At 45.8% G+C, this 17,335-nt stretch overlaps 1 protein-coding gene across 1 annotated transcript in view; it reads right to left on the minus strand.

Annotated features, from left to right (window-relative positions):
* Nucleotides 1-17,335, minus strand: part of LOC309564142 (complement C1r-A subcomponent-like) — a gene marked incomplete at its 5' end in the record, with an annotated part of 131,530 nt that overhangs the window by 53,454 nt on the left and 60,741 nt on the right. Inside the window, one exon of the mRNA XM_082268771.1 lies at nucleotides 213-436. Coding sequence (XP_082124897.1) covers nucleotides 213-436 — 224 coding nt within the window. The remainder of the gene's footprint in view (nucleotides 1-212; nucleotides 437-17,335) is intronic.

The raw sequence follows: 17,335 nt of genomic DNA on the forward strand, positions 1-17,335 counted from the left end.
TTCAAGTGCCTTGCTTTACGAAAAATGCCAGCGAGTTTAGAACAGCGAAAAAGGTGCAAACTTTGAAGGAGAGTTGTAAAAAATTTTCAATTAAATAATTTGTACTATTACATATGTTTCATTACTTTCTGACCAATTAACCCAAAAACGATTATTTAGATCAGGAATTGGCTGAATACATGGCCTAATACTGAACTGGGATATGCACAAACCTGAGATGTAGAACCTATTATTATTTCTTGCCGTGCATTACGTGGCTCCGATATGGTCACAAAGTCTCGGGTACATCCTTCAGAGAGTTCAATGTTAAACACCAGGAACTTCAGTGAAATATGGAACCCTTCAGGGACGGCAATATTCCAGGTAATGTGCTTTTCAGTTGGATACATCTCAGGAAAATTAGGGGATGTGATGAATCCATATTGGGATGAAGAGGCTGAAGAGCAGGAGACACCTCCAAGAAGCAGGAGAACCGAAAGGAACCTGAAGAACGAAACAACACCAGATGGGAATGTATATAGAGTATAGAGGGTTAGTAGTAGTACATACAGTGAAGAAAAAAAATTATTTGATCCCCTGCCCACTTACAAAGAAATGGCGGGTGTATAATTTTTTATCATAGTTGTATTTTATATGATAGAGACAGAATATCAACCAAAAATCCAGAAAAAAACACATGATACAAATGTTATAAATGGAGTTGCAGTTCAGGGAGTAAAATAAGCAAAACATGACTTAGTAGTTGGTGGGGAAACCCTCGTTGGAAGCACAGAGGTCAGACGTTTCTTGTAGTTGGTGACCAGGTTTGCACACATCTCAGGAGGGATTTTGGTCCGCTCTTCTTTACAGATCTTCTCTAAATCCTTAAGAGTTTTTTGCTGTCACTTGGCAACTCAAAGTTTTAGCTTGGAACCGGCTTGGTTATTTCAGCTGTCAGACAGATTTCCCCACTGACCACCTGATTACTCATTTAGCTGTGAGTGTACTCTGAAATCCCAGCAATTGGAGCTGTAAAAAAAGCAGCCAGGCAAGGTTTATCAACAACATTGCTCAGCCACTGAAACAGAAAGATAAGAAGAAACATTGTTTCTTTTTGTATCTCACTGTTTTCTTCATCTACAGATCAAAGGGATGAATTTCCACCCGCAGATGAAGTCAGTTTAAAGTAACCTGTCAACTAAAAAAATAATTCTGTTTTTTCTTTTTTATTAAATGTTTCTCTGTTTAACTCCTTATTACCCCTTTTTACTCTAATCAGCTTTAACCACTTCCGGACCGCCCGCTGTGTATTTATGTCGCTACTTTAGATAGCTGGCATAACCATGGTATTTTCCTACATGGCTGGTGGTCCTCTTTCACATAAAAGTGATCCCAGCAGTAAATTCACCACGGGGTCACTTTTATGGGTGGCTGGGGAGGTGCCCCCCCCTTCTGCAGCTTCCCGGTCATTTTCGCTGCTTACTGGAGCCGTCATTAGCGAGGAAAACAATCTGATTCCCTGTGCTGCTGGGCATGAAGTTGACTGAGGGTAATATGGCCCCCACTCCACTCTATGCCCTTGGAGGACCGGAGCGACGTCAGATGTCACTTCCGCCCAACAGCCTTAAAGGTCCAATTTTTGTTTTTATTTTTATTTTAAAAAAATACTTTTTTTTTTTTTTGCTTTTTTGCTTTAAAGTGTAAATGTGAGATGTGAGGTCAATTTAACCCCGGATCTCACATTAAAGAGGACCTGTCCTGCTTATTTCTATTACAAGGGATGTTTACATTCCTTGTAATAAGAATAAAAGTGATCAAAATTTCTTTTTTTCTTTTTTGGGACAGTGTAAAAAAAAAAAAATCTAGAGCGCCTGTCCTTCCAAGTCCCACCCTCATCTGTAAACAGTGTTCAAACCACACAAGTGAGGTATCGCCACGATCATTAGAGTGAGAGCAATAATTCCATCCCCCAACCTCCTCTGTAACTCTAAACTGGTAACCTGTAGAAATGTTCAAAGCGTCTCCTATGGAGATTTTTAAGTACCGAAGTTTGTTGCCATTCCACGATAGAGATGTACAGAACTGTTCGCCGGCGGACAGTTCCCGGCGAACTTAGCATGTTCGCGTTCGCCGCTGCGGGCGAACATATGCGATGTTCGGTCCGCCCCCCATAATACATCATTGAGGCAAACTTTGACCCTGAACTTTACAGTCAGCAGGCACATTTCCAGCCAATCAGCATACCTCCCTCCCACACCCTCCCACCTCCTATAAATAAGCAAGGGCAGCATCCATCTTAGATCATTCTGAAGCAGTGTGTGTAGTGAGAGTAGGGAGAGAGCTGCTGCTGCTGCTGCTGTTAAGCTAGGGACAGTTAGTCAGTGTTCCTGGTCTTTCTGCTCTTGCAGTGTTCTTGGTCCACTACTGCTGTAAGGACAGCATCCTGACAGCACCCCAAAAAGCCCTTCTAAGAGCTGGTATTTGTGTAATTTATATATATATATATATATATATATATATATATATATATATATATATATATATATATATCTATATCTAGTGTCCCCAAAAGCCCTTTTAAGGGCTGGTAATTGAGTTTTTCTTCTTATATATATATATATAGATATATATATATATATATCTATATATATATAGATATATATATATATATCTAGTGTCCCCAAAAGCCCTTTTAAGGGCTGGTAATAGAGTTTTTTCTTTATATATATATATATATATATATATATATATATATATAGTACACTGCAGTTGCCTGCCCGCTGTGTGTGAGAGGCCACAGACCTACCACAGACTGTACTGTGTGCACACCACACTCATTTCGGGTGGCACAGGCACAGTACCTGGCATTTTAAAAAATATTTTTTTTTTCCTCTGTCATAATTGCAGTGAGTGCTGTGTCAGGTCCACAGAGTGCACTGTACCCACTGCAGTGCACTGCCCACCACTGATATATATATACGGTGGCACAGCATCTTGTTGCAAATTGAAAAAAAAAAATATTTTTTATTATTGCAGTTGCCTGGGCTGCCAGTGACTGTCAGGTCCACAGAGTGTACTGTGCCCACTGCAGTGCCACTGTGTGCCCACCCACCACTGATATATAAGGTGGCACAGCAGCTTGCAAAGTAAAAAAAATATATTTTTTTTTTTTATAATTGCAGTTGCCTGGGTGCCAGAGTGACTGCTGTCAGGTCCACAGAGAGTGTACTGTGCCACTGCCCACCCACCACTGATATATAAGGTGGCACAGCAGCTTGCAAAGTAAAAAAATATATATTTTTTTTATAATTGCAGTTGCCTGGATGCCAGAGTGACTGTCAGGTCCACAGAGAGTGTACTGTGCCACTGCCCACCCACCACTGATATATAAGGTCGCACAGCACCTTGCAAAGTAAAAAAATATATATTTTTTTTATAATTGCAGTTGCCTGGGTGCCAGTGACTGTCAGGTCCACAGAGTGTACTGTACCCACTGCCCAACACTCCTATAGGGTGGCACAGCACCTTGCACTCATAGTACAACACATTAAAAAAAAAAAAAAATGACAGGCAGAGGCAGGCCACCCCGCAAGGGCCGTCGTGGTCGTGGTGCTGTGATTTCCTTAGGCCCTAGAATAATGCCCAGTGTTCAGAGGCCACCACAGACCCTGAACTCAAAAAATTCTGAGGACATAGTTGACTGGCTTACACAGGACACCCAATCGTCTACAGCTTCCGCTCGGAACCTTAATGCACCATCCTCCTCCAGCTCAGCTTCGGGCACCTCTCAATTTACCACTCGCCAGCCCGCCGGCACCACCACCAACACTAGCACCACAGCCGCTTCACTTGATCCGTCAGAGGAGTTATCTTCACATCAGTTGGAAGAAATAAGTGATGCGCAACTATTAGTGCCAGAGGATGTAGATAACGGGGATATGTCTCAGTCAGGCAGCATTATACACATGGACGTACATTGTGATGATGATGATGTTGTACCTGCTGCTGCTGCCTTTGCTGAGTTGTCAAGTGAAGCGGCTTATGATGACGATGTGTCTGTGGATGTCATCTGGGTGCCTGCTCGAAGAGCAGAAGAAGAGGGGGAAAGTTCAGATGGGGAGACAGAGAGGAGGAGGAGACGAGTTGGAAGCAGGGGGAGGAGGTCATCGCAAGGAGCTAGTGGCGCAGTCAGACAGCATGTAGATTCGGCACCCGGGGTCAGCCAGACAGCACGCCAATCAACGCAAGCTGTTGCCACCACCAGAATGGCGTCCTTGCAAAGCTCAGCAGTGTGGCATTTTTTTTGTGTGTCTGCCTCTGATATCAGCGATGCCATTTGTAACCTGTGCCAAAAGAAACTGAGTCGTGGGAAGTCCAACACCCACCTAGGTACAACTGCTTTGCGAAGGCACATGATCTCACATCACAAACGCCTATGGGATCAACACATGAGTAAAAGCAGCACACAAACTGAAAGCCACCATCCTCCTCCTGGTCCAGCATCTTCAGCCACGTCAACCACTGCTGTCCTCCCCTTATCAACAACCCGCCCCTCCGCCTCTCACCTTCAGCAGTTCCTGCTCACCTGCCCACAGTCAGGTGTCTGTCAAGGAAATGTTTGAGCGTAAGAAGCCAATCTCACAGAGTCACTCCCTTGCCCGGCGTCTGACAGCTGGCTTGTCGGAACTCTTAGCCCGCCAGCTTTTACCATACAAGCTGGTGGAGTCTGAGGCCTTCAAAAAATTTGTCGCTATTGGGACACCGCAGTGGAAGGTACCCAGCCGAAATTATTTTTCACAAAAGGCAATCCCCAACCTGTACTCTATTGTGGAAAAGGAAATCATGTCACGTCTGGCACACAGTGTTGGGGCAAGGGTCCATCTGACCACTGATAGCTGGTCTGCAAAGCGCGGTCAGGGCAGGTATATAACTTACACTGCGCATTGGGTAAACCTGCTGGCGGCTGCCAAGCATGGAATGCGTGGCTCTGCTGCAGAGGAGTTGGTGACACCGCCACGACTTGCAGGCAGGCCTGCTGCCACCTCCTCTACTCCTCCTACTCCATCCTCTTTGCTAACCTCCTCAGCTGAGTCCTCTTCTGCTGTTGCGTCTTGCGCCACACCAACTGCACCCCCCCAGCTCCCCAGGGGCTATTCCACATGCCGGATACGACAGTGTCACGCTGTCTTGGGGTTGACTTGCCTGAAAGCAGAGAGTCACACCGGACCAGCACTACTGTCCGCCCTGAATGCACAGGTGGATCAGTGGCTGACCCCGCACCAACTGGAGATCGGCAAAGTGGTGTGTGACAACGGAAGCAATTTGTTGGCGGCATTGAATTTGGGCAAGTTGACATATGTGCCGTGCATGGCACATGTGTTGAATCTGATTGTGCAACGCTTTGTGCAGAAGTACCCAGGCTTACAGGACGTCCTCAAGCAGGCCAGGAAAGTGTGTGGCCATTTCAGGCGTTACTACACGGCCATGGCGCACTTTGCAGATATTCAGCGGCGAAACAACATGCCAGTAAGGCGCTTGATTTGCGACAGCCCGACATGTTGGAATTCAACACTGCTAATGTTCGACCGCCTGCTCCAACAAGAAAAAGCGGTCAACGAGTATTTGTATGACCGGGGTTGTAGGACAGCCTCTGCGGAGCTGGGTATTTTTTTTCCACGTTACTGGACGCTCATGCGCAATGCCTGTAGGCTCATGCGTCCTTTTGAGGAGGTGACAAACCTAGTGAATCGCACCGAAGGCACCATCAGCGACATCATCCCATATGTTTTTTTCCTGGAGCGTGCCCTGCGAAGAGTGCTGGATCAGGCCGTAGATGAGCGTGAAGAAGAAGAGGAAGAGTTATGGTCACCATCACCACCACCAGAAACAGCCTTACCATCGATTGCTGGACCTGCGGCAACACTGGAAGAGGAGTGTGAGGAAGAGGAGTCAGAGGAGGAATGTGGCTTTGAGGAGGAGGAACACCAACCACAGCAGGCATCCCAGGGTGCTCGTTGTCACCTATCTGGTACCCGTGGTGTTGTACGTGGCTGGGGGGAAGAACACACCTTCAATAACATCAGTGAGGACGAGGAATTGGACATGAGTAGCTCGGCATCCAACCTTGTGCAAATGGGGTCTTTCATGCTGTCATGCCTGTTGAGGGACCCTCGTATAAAAAGGCTGAAGGAGAACGACCTGTACTGGGTGGCCACGCTACTAGACCCCCGGTATAAGCAGAAAGTCTCTGATATGTTACCCAATTACCGGCAGTCGCAAAGGATGCAGCAGCTACAAAATAAGTTGAAAAGTATGCTTTACACAGCATATAAGGGTGATGTCACAGCACAACGGGAATCCAACAGGGGAAGAGGTGAAAGTAATCCTCCTGCTACCACCACAACCACGCCGGCAAGGACAGGACGCTTTACAGACGTCTTGTTGATGGAGGACATGCGGAGCTTTTTTAGTCCTATGCATCGCCACAGCCCTTCGGGGTCCACCCTCAGAGAACGACTCGACCGACAGGTAGCAGACTACCTTGCCTTAACTGCAGATATCGACACTCTGAGGAGCGATGAACCCCTTCACTACTGGGTGTGCAGGCTTGACCTGTGGCCTGAGCTATCCCAATTTGCCATTGAACTTCTGGCCTGCCCCGCTTCAAGTGTGCTGTCAGAAAGGACCTTCAGCGGAGCAGGAGGTGTTGTCACTGAGAAGAGAAGTCGCCTAGGTCAAAAAAGTCTTGATTACCTCACGTTTATTAAGATGAATGAGGCATGGATCCCGAAGGGACTGACAGTGGGGGATGCATTTGACTAAAAAAGGCCTGGTGATGACTGAGATGCCTTGGGCTAAAAATGGTCCACACGCTGCTGTATTTAATCATTCTCTGCATGCCGGATGACTTACGTGACGTCTCCGCCACCAACTACGGTTCAAGCCGCAATGTTTTAGTGCACTTTCTGCCTTGAAAACCTCAATTTTTCAGGCCGCTGCTACAGCAGCAGCTGCAACAATACCTACTTTTTCATGCATGTGTACATGCCTAATTTTTCTGGCCTCTGGTGCTACACTGTGGCTGCAAAAAAACAAAAAACAAAAAAAAAGGCACATACATGTGTCAATTCCCCTTCGTGATCGTTACCTTGTCGTGGTGAAGGGGCTTGCGTATCACAATGAAGCGATCACCTCTAGGAGTGTGTTGGCACACCCCAGATGATAAGGTCGTTGCTTCATTGTGAACAGACCAAAAGCGATCCGCAGGATAATTTTTCATAGAAAAAACATTCATTTTCTTTCATTCTTTCTGCGGAGCTGGGTATTTTTTGGCCGCGTTACTTAATGCTCATGAACAATGGCTGTAGGCTCATGCGTCCTTTTGCGGAGGTGACAACCCTGGTGGTCAGTCGAACCCAAGGCAACATCATTGACCTCATTCCATATGCGTTTTTTCTGGAGCGTGTCCTGCGAAGAGTACTGGATCAGGCTGTAGATGAGCATGAAGAGGAAGAGTTGTGGTCCCCATCACCACCAGAAGCAGCCTTGTCGTTGTCAATTGCTGGACCTGTGGCAACGCAGAGAGAGGAGTCTGAAGAAGAGAAGTCAGAGGAGGAAGGTGGCTTTGAGGAGGTGGAATACCAGCCACAGCAGGCGTCCCAGGGGGCTTGTTCTCACCTTTCGGGGACCCTTGGTGTTGTACGTGGCTGGGTGGAGGAAGAGACCTTCAATGATGTCAGTGAGGACAAGGAACGGGACATGGCTAGCTTGGTATCCAACCTTGTGCAAATGGGGAGTTTGCGGTTGTGCAAATGGACTGACTGACTGTTAAACGGGGAGTTTGGTCTGTCAGAGTTTGGTCTGTCACTGTGAAGCGGGCGTAACCCTTACACTACTTGACCGATAAAGCACGTTATTCCAAACAATTTAGGAATGTTAGGTGATTTATGCCCTTTATGGAATAAAACCCGACTCTGCGTCTACTACGCAATTTTCCATGGGAGTTTTGTCATGGATCCCCCTCCGGCATTCCACAGTCCAGGTGTTAGTCCCCTTGAAACAACTTTTCCATCACTATTGTGGCCAGAAAGAGTCTCTGTGTGTTTTAAAATTCCCTTGCCTATTGAAGTCTATGGCGGTTCGCCCGGTTCGCCGGTTCGCGAACATTTGTCGATGTTCGCGTTCGCCGTTCGCGAACGGCGAATTTTAGGTTCGCGACATCACTATTCCACGAGCGTGCGCAATTTTGAAGCATGACATGTTGGGTATCTATTTACTCGGCGTAACATTATCTTTCACATTATAGCAAAAAAAATTGGGCTTACTTTTTTGTTTTCTTATTTTTGAAATTGAGAAAAGTGCAATTTTTCCAAATAAAATTGCGTTTGTAAGACCGCTGTGCAAATTCAGTGTGACATAAAGTATTGCATTGATTTCCATTTTATTTTCTAGGGTGTCTGCTAAAAAAAAAAAAAAAAGATATGTAATGTTTGGGGGTTCTAAGTAATTGTCTAGCAAAAAAATACTGTCAGAAATAGGCCTGGTCCTTAAGTGGTTAACGCCTTATTCTCCTCCATTTAATTACTATTTTCCTGCTGTTTTTTTTTTTTGTTCACTTCTATTATATAAACTATTAGTAATTAACTTTTTTTTTTTTTTTTTGCTTGCTTTGTTAATATTTTTCCACCTTTATCATATATTTACATATTTTACTTTGAAAAAAGAGCAACATTTAAAATAACTTTTCTGCTTTGTACCATTGCTGACAGCTGCAGTGTAAACAAAACAATTGCAGTTGGTATCGGTTATTGGTATCGGGGGGGGGTATACTGGCCAGTGACCAGTATGAGAGAGTGAGAGCGATAACACCAAATTTAACACGCCTGCTCCCTATTCACACCTGAGACCTTGTAACACTAAAGAGTCACATGACACCGGGGAGGGAAAATGGCTAATTAGGCCCGAGTTGGACATTGTCACTTAGGGGTGTACTCACTTTTGTTGCCAGCGGTTTAGACATTAATGGCTGTGTGTTGAGTTATTTTGAGGGGACAGTAAATTTACACTGTTATACAAGCTGTACACTCACTACTTTACATTGTAGCAAAGTGTCATTTCTTCAGTGTTGTCACATGAAAAGATAAAATATTTACAGAAATGTGAGGGGTGTACTTACTTTTGTGAGATACTGTACACATGGCAGTAGGGCAGAGATTGGTGTCAGTATTTTTATTATTTTTATATAATTAATTTTTTATAATTGTATTTTTTTAAATTATTTTTTACAATAATTATTATTGTTTTTTACAATTTCTTTAGGAGCCCCATAGGGGGACATTGGTGAACTATCAGGGGTCTAAACAGACCCCTGACGTCTCACTTTTGAGACAGAGAAAGGGACTGAGGACACAGATTCCCCGTTCCCTTTATCTGCAGCCAAGCAGCAGGGGGAATCTGCACAGCACAGGGTGATTAGAGTGTGCCCAGGCACGTCCGGCGCACCCGGTGTGCGCTCCTGTGCCCACACCAATGAGTAAAAATCTCCCCTGCAGGGACACAGACAGCATCAGAAACTTACAGGGCTTCCAACCCCTCCTTACTCCATTCAAGACTAAAAATAAAGTGTTGTCTTAGACTTAGGCATCTATTTTTTACATGTTTGCACCTGAGATTCACACCACTTTTACCCAAGACCCACAAAATTTTCCAACAATCCAATGAGAAAACTTTGTGCATCATAGGTGCAAGTTGTATGAATCTTGCATACAAAACCATTTAAATGAACCCTTTAGTGTACATAAAAATACGGTGATCACTAGAATGTAAACCCCTCTGCCATGTTAGCAATGTGAATTGTATATGTTGGTGCCATTAAGGAAGACCCGGCTTTTTCCGGTTTATATCTGTATTTTTTTGTTAGAAAATTACTCAGAACCCCCAAACATTATATATATATATTTTAGCAGAGACCCTAGAGAACAAAATGGCGATCATTGCAATTTTTGTAAGTCACACAGTATTTGCGCAGTGGTTTTTTAAATATTTTGTTTAGGTTCGTTTTTTTTTTTTTTAGAAAAAAACACACATTGATTAAAAAAAAAAACAAAAAAAAAAACACAATAAAAAAAAACACAATATATATTCAATTTTTTTATAAAATGTGAAAGATGATGTTACTCTGAGTAAATAGATACCTAACATGTCAAGCATGTACTTAAAACAACATGTACTTAAAAATCTCCATAGGCGACGCTTTAAAAAATTCTTACAGGTTACCAATTTAGAGTAACAGAGGTGATCCAGCGCTAGAATTATTACTCTCACTCTAACGATCACGTCAATACCTCACATGTGTGGTGCGAACACCGTTTGTGTATGCGTTCGCTTCTGCGGGCGAGCACGTAGGGATGGGGGGCGCCTCACTTTTTTTTTCTTATTTATTTTATTTTTAATTTCTACATTTTCACTTAATATTTTTTTTTTTATCACTTTTATTCCTGTTTCAAGGAATGTAATCATATCTTGTGATAGAAATAAGGATGACCGGTCCTCTTTATGGAGAGATCTGGGGGTCAAAAAGACAGCAGATCTCTTCTTTACCATTAAAAGCAAAAGATAAAAAAAAATTAAATAAAAAATGTGTTTCCTAGACTGCAAGTGACGTCCTGACGTTGTCGGCCCTCCAAGGTCATAGAGGGGATCTAGTCTCTCAGTGCCTCTGTGACCAGCCGTCTGTACCTTTGGATCATTTCTCAGGAATGCCGATGAAAACGGTAAGCCCGAGAAACACTGGCGAACGGCGGGAGAGGGACGTCCCCCCTTCTGAGGGTGATCCAGCAGCTAATGAGCCACTTGGACCGCTTTCATGAGAAAGCCAGCCACCGGCTATAAAAAAAAAAAAAAATACCGGGGTTATGGCCGATATCTTCATCCATAACCCTGATAAACCACATATATATATATATACACGTATTGCGGTCAGCAAGTGGTTAATATAGAAAATGCTGGAAAATTAACCATTATATAAAATTTTGGAAATTTCCAGAAATAAAAAAATTCCAGGAAAAATCCTCCAAATCCTACAGTTGTTGGCAACCAGGAGAATATCTCAGCAGAGCCTCCTATACTATTCTGCAGACTGTTGCACCTCATTCTAACTGGGTTGACGGGCCGATATTTAACCCTTGGAAGGTTAACCACTTGCCGACCAGCCGCAGTTATAAGGCAGCAGGTCGGCAGGTTTCCGCGAATCGCCGTACCTGTTTGGCGGTTCATGGGAGCGATCCTAGGGGAGCGTGCACGCCCACTCGCCAGCGGGGAAGGTGATCCATGGGGCCGGCGGCTGCGATTGCCGCAGGGCACCCGCGATCGCTCCCCGTGGAGAAAGAACGGCGGCCTGCTGTTGTATACACAGCAGGCTGTTGTTGTCTCAGCAATCAATGCAGAGCTCCTCCTATTTAGGAAGAAAGGTCTCCGTGTTGATTTCATAAGCCCCTCCTCCACAAAGTGAGAAAGCACCCCCTAGGCTGACATTTAACCATTTGATCACCTCCTAGGTTAACCCCTTTCCTACCAGTGTCATTAGTACAGTGACAGTGCATATTTTTAGCACTGATTACTGTAGTAATATCACTGGTACCCCCAAAAGTGTCAGAAATGTCAGTTAGGGGTCCGATCTGTCCGCCGCAATGTCGCAGTCCCACTAAAAATCGATGATCACCGCCATTACTAGTAAAAATAAATAAATAAATACCGTATTTATCGGCGTATAACACGCACCTCAAATTTAGGAGGGAAATTTTAGGAAAAAAGCTTAAATTTGAAATAAACAGCATTGAACTCAAAACTTTTTTTTTCAATGCAGCCTCATCAGCGCAGTGTACATCAATGCAGCCTCATCAGCGCAGTGTACATCAATGCAGCCTTGCCAGCGCAGTGTACATCAATGCAGCCTCATCAGCGCAGTGTACATCAATGCAGCCTTGCCAGCGCAGTGTCCCCCAGTGCAGCCTCGCCAGCGCAGTGTCCATCAATGCAGCCTCGCCAGCGCAGTGTACATCAATGCAGCCTCATCAGCGCAGTGTACATCAATGCAGCCTCGCCAGCGCAGTGTCCATCAATGCAGCCTCGCCAGCACAGTGTCCATCAATGCAGCCTCGCCAGCGCAGTGTATATCAATGCAGCCTCACCAGTGCAGTGTCCCCCAGTGCAGCCTCGCCAGCGCAGTGTCCCCTAATGCAGCCTCGCCAGCGCAGTGTCCCCCAGTGCAGCCTCGCAAGCGCAGTGTACATCAATGCAGCCTCGCCAGCGCAGTGTCCATCAATGCAGCCTCGCCAGCGCAGTGTCCCCCAGTGCAGCCTCGCAAGCGCAGTGTACATCAATGCAGCCTCGCCAGCGCAGTGTCCCCCAGTGCAGCCTCGCCAGCGCAGTGTACATCAATGCAGCCTCGCCAGCGCAGTGTCCCCCAGTGCAGCCTCGCCAGTGCAGTGTCCCCCAGTGCAGCCTCGCCAGCGCAGTGTCCCCTAATGCAGCCTCGCCAGCGCAGTGTCCCCCAGTGCAGCCTCGCCAGCGCAGTGTCCCCCAGTGCAACCTCGCCAGCGCAGTGTCCATCAATGCAGGGCAAAGTAACAGCAGCCTCGCCAGCGCCATTGCAGAGAGCGGTGACATACCGGTATTTTAAAAAGGCCGCGCTGAGAGGCAGCGGGGGGCGGGCCGGACTGAGGAGAAGCGAGGACGACCGGCCGCAGTCATCAGTAGTCCCGGCGCCTATGATAGACGTCACACGTCCCGCGTCCCGGCATTGGATCACAGTGCTGTCTATTATAGGAGGCGGGACTTCCTATGACAGCAACCGCTCTTCCTTCCTTCTACTCGGCCCGGCCCGCCCACTCCTCTGCCTCTCAGCGCTGCCTGGACTATTTTTTTTTCTTTATTTATAACATGCACTGGTGTTTTGCCCTCCATTTTTAGGAGGAAAAAGTGCGTGTTATACGCCGATAAATACGGTATAAATGACATAAATCTTTCCCATAGTTTGTAGACGCGATAACTTTTGCGCAAACCAATCAAAATACGCTTATTGGGATTTTTCTTTTTTTAAAAAATATGTAGCAGAATACAAATTGGCCTAAAATGATGATTAGATTTTTAATTTTTTTATTAGGAATGTTATATAGCAGAAAGTGAAAAATATTGTTTTTTTCCACAATTATCTCTCTTTTTTGTTTATAGGGCAAGAAATAAAAATCGCAGAGGTGATCAAATACCATCAAAAGAAAGCTCTATTTGTGGGGGAAAAAGGACGTAAATTTTATATGGGTAAAGCATTGCGCAACCGCGCAATTGTCAGTTAAAATAACGCAGTGCGGAATCATTACAAGGGAAATCTTCTGGTCCAGAAGTGGTTAATACTTACATTTTCGGCTCTCTTCCACTATGTCAGGTAAATTCCCAGAAATGAACGGTTCATCACCAAAACGGCAGATTTTAATAGATGAGAGGAAAAGAAGAGGGAGGGCAGAAGGGCAATGTACACAAGGTTCTGATAACAGCAACAGTGCCTGTCCTGTGCCGCCCTCTGCTGTAATAACAAGAAATTACATGAGTGGGCAAAAAAAAAAAGTAACAAAAAAATTGAATCTCATTCACAAAACTGCCCCAAAAAGTCCCCCAAATGTGCCTAATATGTGTATTCTCTGTGATCATCAATTTAGTGGTCATCATTACAGGAAAAAAAAAAAACATTACAGCCACTAGATGGCGCTGAGGATACAGTATCTCAGAAAAGTAAGTACACCCCTCACATTTCTGTAAATATTTGATTCTATCTTTTCATGTGACAACACTGAAGAAATGACACTTTGCTACAATGTAAAGTAGTGAGTGTACAGCTTGAAAAACAGTGTAAATTTACTGTCCCCTCAAAATAACTCAACACACAGCCATTAATGTCTAAACCGCTGGCAACAAAAGTCAGTACACCCCTAAGTGACAATCTCCAAACTGGGACCAGTTAGCCATTTTCCCTCCCCGGTGTCATGTGACTCGTTAGTGTTACAAGGTCTCAGGTGTGAATGGGGAGCAGGTGTGTTACATTTGGTGTTATCGCTCTCACTCTCTCATACTGGTCACTCGAAGTTCAACATGGCACCTCATGGCAAAGAACTCTCTGAGGATCTGAAATAAAGAATTGTTGCCCTACATAAAGATGGCCTAGGCTATAAGAAGATTGCCAAGACCCTGAAACTGAGCTGCCGCACAGTGGCCAGGACCATACAGCGGTTTAACAGGACAGGTTCCACTCAGAACAGGCCTCACCATGGTCGACCAAAGAAGTTGAGTGCACGTGCTCAGCCTCATATCCAGAGGTTGTATTTGGGAAATATATGTATGAGTGCTGCCAGCATTGCTGCAGAGGTTGAAGGGGTGTGGGGGGGGGGTCAGCCTGTCAGTGCTCAGACCATACGCCACACACTGCATCAAATTGGTCTGCATGGCTGTCATCCCAGAAGGAAGCCTCTTCTAAAGATGATGCTCAAGAAAGCCTGCAAACAGTTTGCTGAAGACAAGCAGACTAAGGACATGGATTACTGGAACCATGTCCTGTGCTCTGATGAGACCAAGATAAACTTATTTGGTTCAGATGGTGTCAGGCGTGTGTGGGGGCAACCAGGTGAGAAGTACAAAGACAAGTGTGTCTTCCTACAGTCAAGCATGGTGGTGGGAGTGTCGTCGTCTGGGGCTGCATGAGTGCTGCCGGCACTGGGGAGCTACAGTTCATTGAGGGAACCATGAATGCCAACATGTACTGTGACATACTGAAGCAGAGCATGATCCCCTCCCTTCAGAGACTGAGCTGCAGGGCAATATTCCAACATAACGACCCCAAACACCTCCAAGATGACCACTGCCTTGCTAAAGAAGCTGAGGGTAAAGGTGATGGACTGGCCAAACATGTCTCCAGACCTAAACCCTATTGAGCATCTGTTTAAGAGAGTCCTCCTAATTTAAGCTCATTACCTGTATAGAAGACACCTGGGAGCCAGAAATCTGCTGATTGATAGGGGATCAAATACTTATTTCACTCATTAAAATGCAAATTAATTTATAACTTTTTTGAAATGCATTTTTCTGAATATTTTTATTGTTATTCTGTCTCTCACTGGTAAAATGAACTGACCAATAAAATGATAGACTGATCATTTCTTTGTCAGTGGGCAAACTTACAAAATCAGCAGGAGATCAAATACTTTTTTCCCTCACTGTACCTTTTTTCCATTTTTTTGAAAAAAAGGTAGTAGAAGGTAGAAGGTAGTATCAATGCCTGCCTACACTGAGAATTTCCAATTGGTTAAAAAATATCTTCTCCTGGGGAAGGTCAACATATCTCAGTCTGTCCTGACCCAACTACAAGGCCATAAGCTTTATCTCCAGCCACATATAGGGCTTACACAACCCGATGATATATTTAACCTTGCAACAATTCAGACAGTTTAACTCTGGGGTCTTCAAACTACGGCCCTCCAGTTGTTCAGGAACTACAATTCCCATCATGCCTAGTCATGGCTGTGAATGTCAGAGTTTTACAATGCCTCATGGGATGTGTAGTTCCGCAACAGCTGGAGGGCCGTAGTTTAAGGATCCCTGGTTTAATTCCATGAATAAACTCACATGTTGAGGAAACAGACAATAAAGCATTTCAAATGATCCGTTTAATGGAGGATACTCATATGCAGGGCTTTTTTTTCAGCTGGAACTTGGTGGAACTCAGTTCTACCACCTTTGGCTCAGGCCCTCTTCTCCCTGCTCACCACTATCACTTGTAAACACAGGGGTCCGGCTTCTGTATTTACAAGTTACAGCTTGTCTCCCAACTGCTTCCATAGATCTGATCTCCTGAGCGGCTCCCACTGAGTGCAGGATGGGGATGTAACGAGACCCTTGCTTGCTCGCTTCCGCTCTCCCGACACTCCTCTGTTACTAGTGAGTCAGCTTGCAGATCGCAACGTCTGATGGTTCGCTCATCCAAGGCTCCGGGATCCGAACTACAGCTATGTGCCGTTCGGAATTCATTAGAACAAACACCAGGCAGGCTGTATGTAAGTTCAAACAGGAAGACATTTATTGGAAGTACACAACACACTTTTATACCGAATTTGGATCATCCCGCCCCCAACAACCGTTTTCCTATTGGTCAATTGTAAAGTACATGTAGTCCTCCTTCAGGTCCTCCTTAGCCATGCAAACGAGGACTTGAAAATGAGTCAGCAGGGATTGGTCTGATAGCTTGATTAGAAGGACTGTTATGTGAAATGAGACAGAAGCCTGCGGCTTTCTACAGACAGGTTGTGCTGTGCTGCGGACTAGAGCAGAGCGCGGGAACAGAGGCTGACAGGGCGGACTTGTGTGAGGAGCGCGTGTGTGTGACTGAAAGGAGTGAGTGTGTGTGAACACCCCCCCCCTCCTAAGAAGAGCGGCGTCGAGCGGTGCGAGAACCCCCCCCAGAGGAAAGAGCGTGCGGTGTGCGGGCAGCGGGCGGTGCGGTAACACCCCCCTCCCCAGAGGAAAGAGCGTGTGGTGTGCGGGCAGCGAGTGGTGCGGTAACCCCCCCCTGCAAGAGCGGGCGGCAGACAGAGAGAGGGCAGGGGAGCAGAGGAGATGTACAATACCTACCCTGGCCATAGGCAGGGAGAGGAGCTGAGGGGAGACTGATCGGCAAGTGACAGAGGAGGGAGGCAGGAGCTTGGGAAGAAGACTGACCGCCTGAGGGAGGAGGTCAGGAACTGCAAGTGTCAGGCTTAAAGGGACACATACACAAGACTGGTGACTGAGGTTGAACACTGACTGAGGCTCTGTGAGTACCTGGTGAGTATCTTTGTGACTGGTGAGTGTCCTTGCGACTGGTGAGTATCTTGCGACTGGGGAGTATCTTGCGACTGGTGAGTATCTTGTGACTGGTGAGTATCCTTGCGACTGGTAAGTATCTTTGCGACTGGTGAGTATCCTTGCGACTGGTGAGTATCCTTGCGACTGGAGAGTATCCTTGCGACTGGTGAGTATCCCTGTGACAGGTAAGTATCTTTGCGACTGGTGAGTATCTTTGCTACTGGTGAGTATCTTTGCGACTGGTGAATATCCTTGCGACTGGTGAGTATCCTTGCGACTGGTGAGTGTCCTTGCGAATGGTGAGTATCCTTGCGACTGGTGAGTGTCCTTGCAACTGGTGAGTGTCCTTGCAACTGGTGAGTATCTTTGCGACTGGTGAGTATCCTCGTGACTGGTGAGTATCTTTGCGACTGGTGAGTATCCTTGCAACTGGTGAGTATCCTTGCGACTGGTGAGTATCCTTGCGACTGGT

This window comes from Pelophylax lessonae (assembly GCF_965119305.1).
Source record: "Pelophylax lessonae genome assembly, chromosome: 9".
Classification (NCBI taxonomy): Eukaryota; Metazoa; Chordata; class Amphibia; order Anura; family Ranidae; genus Pelophylax; species Pelophylax lessonae.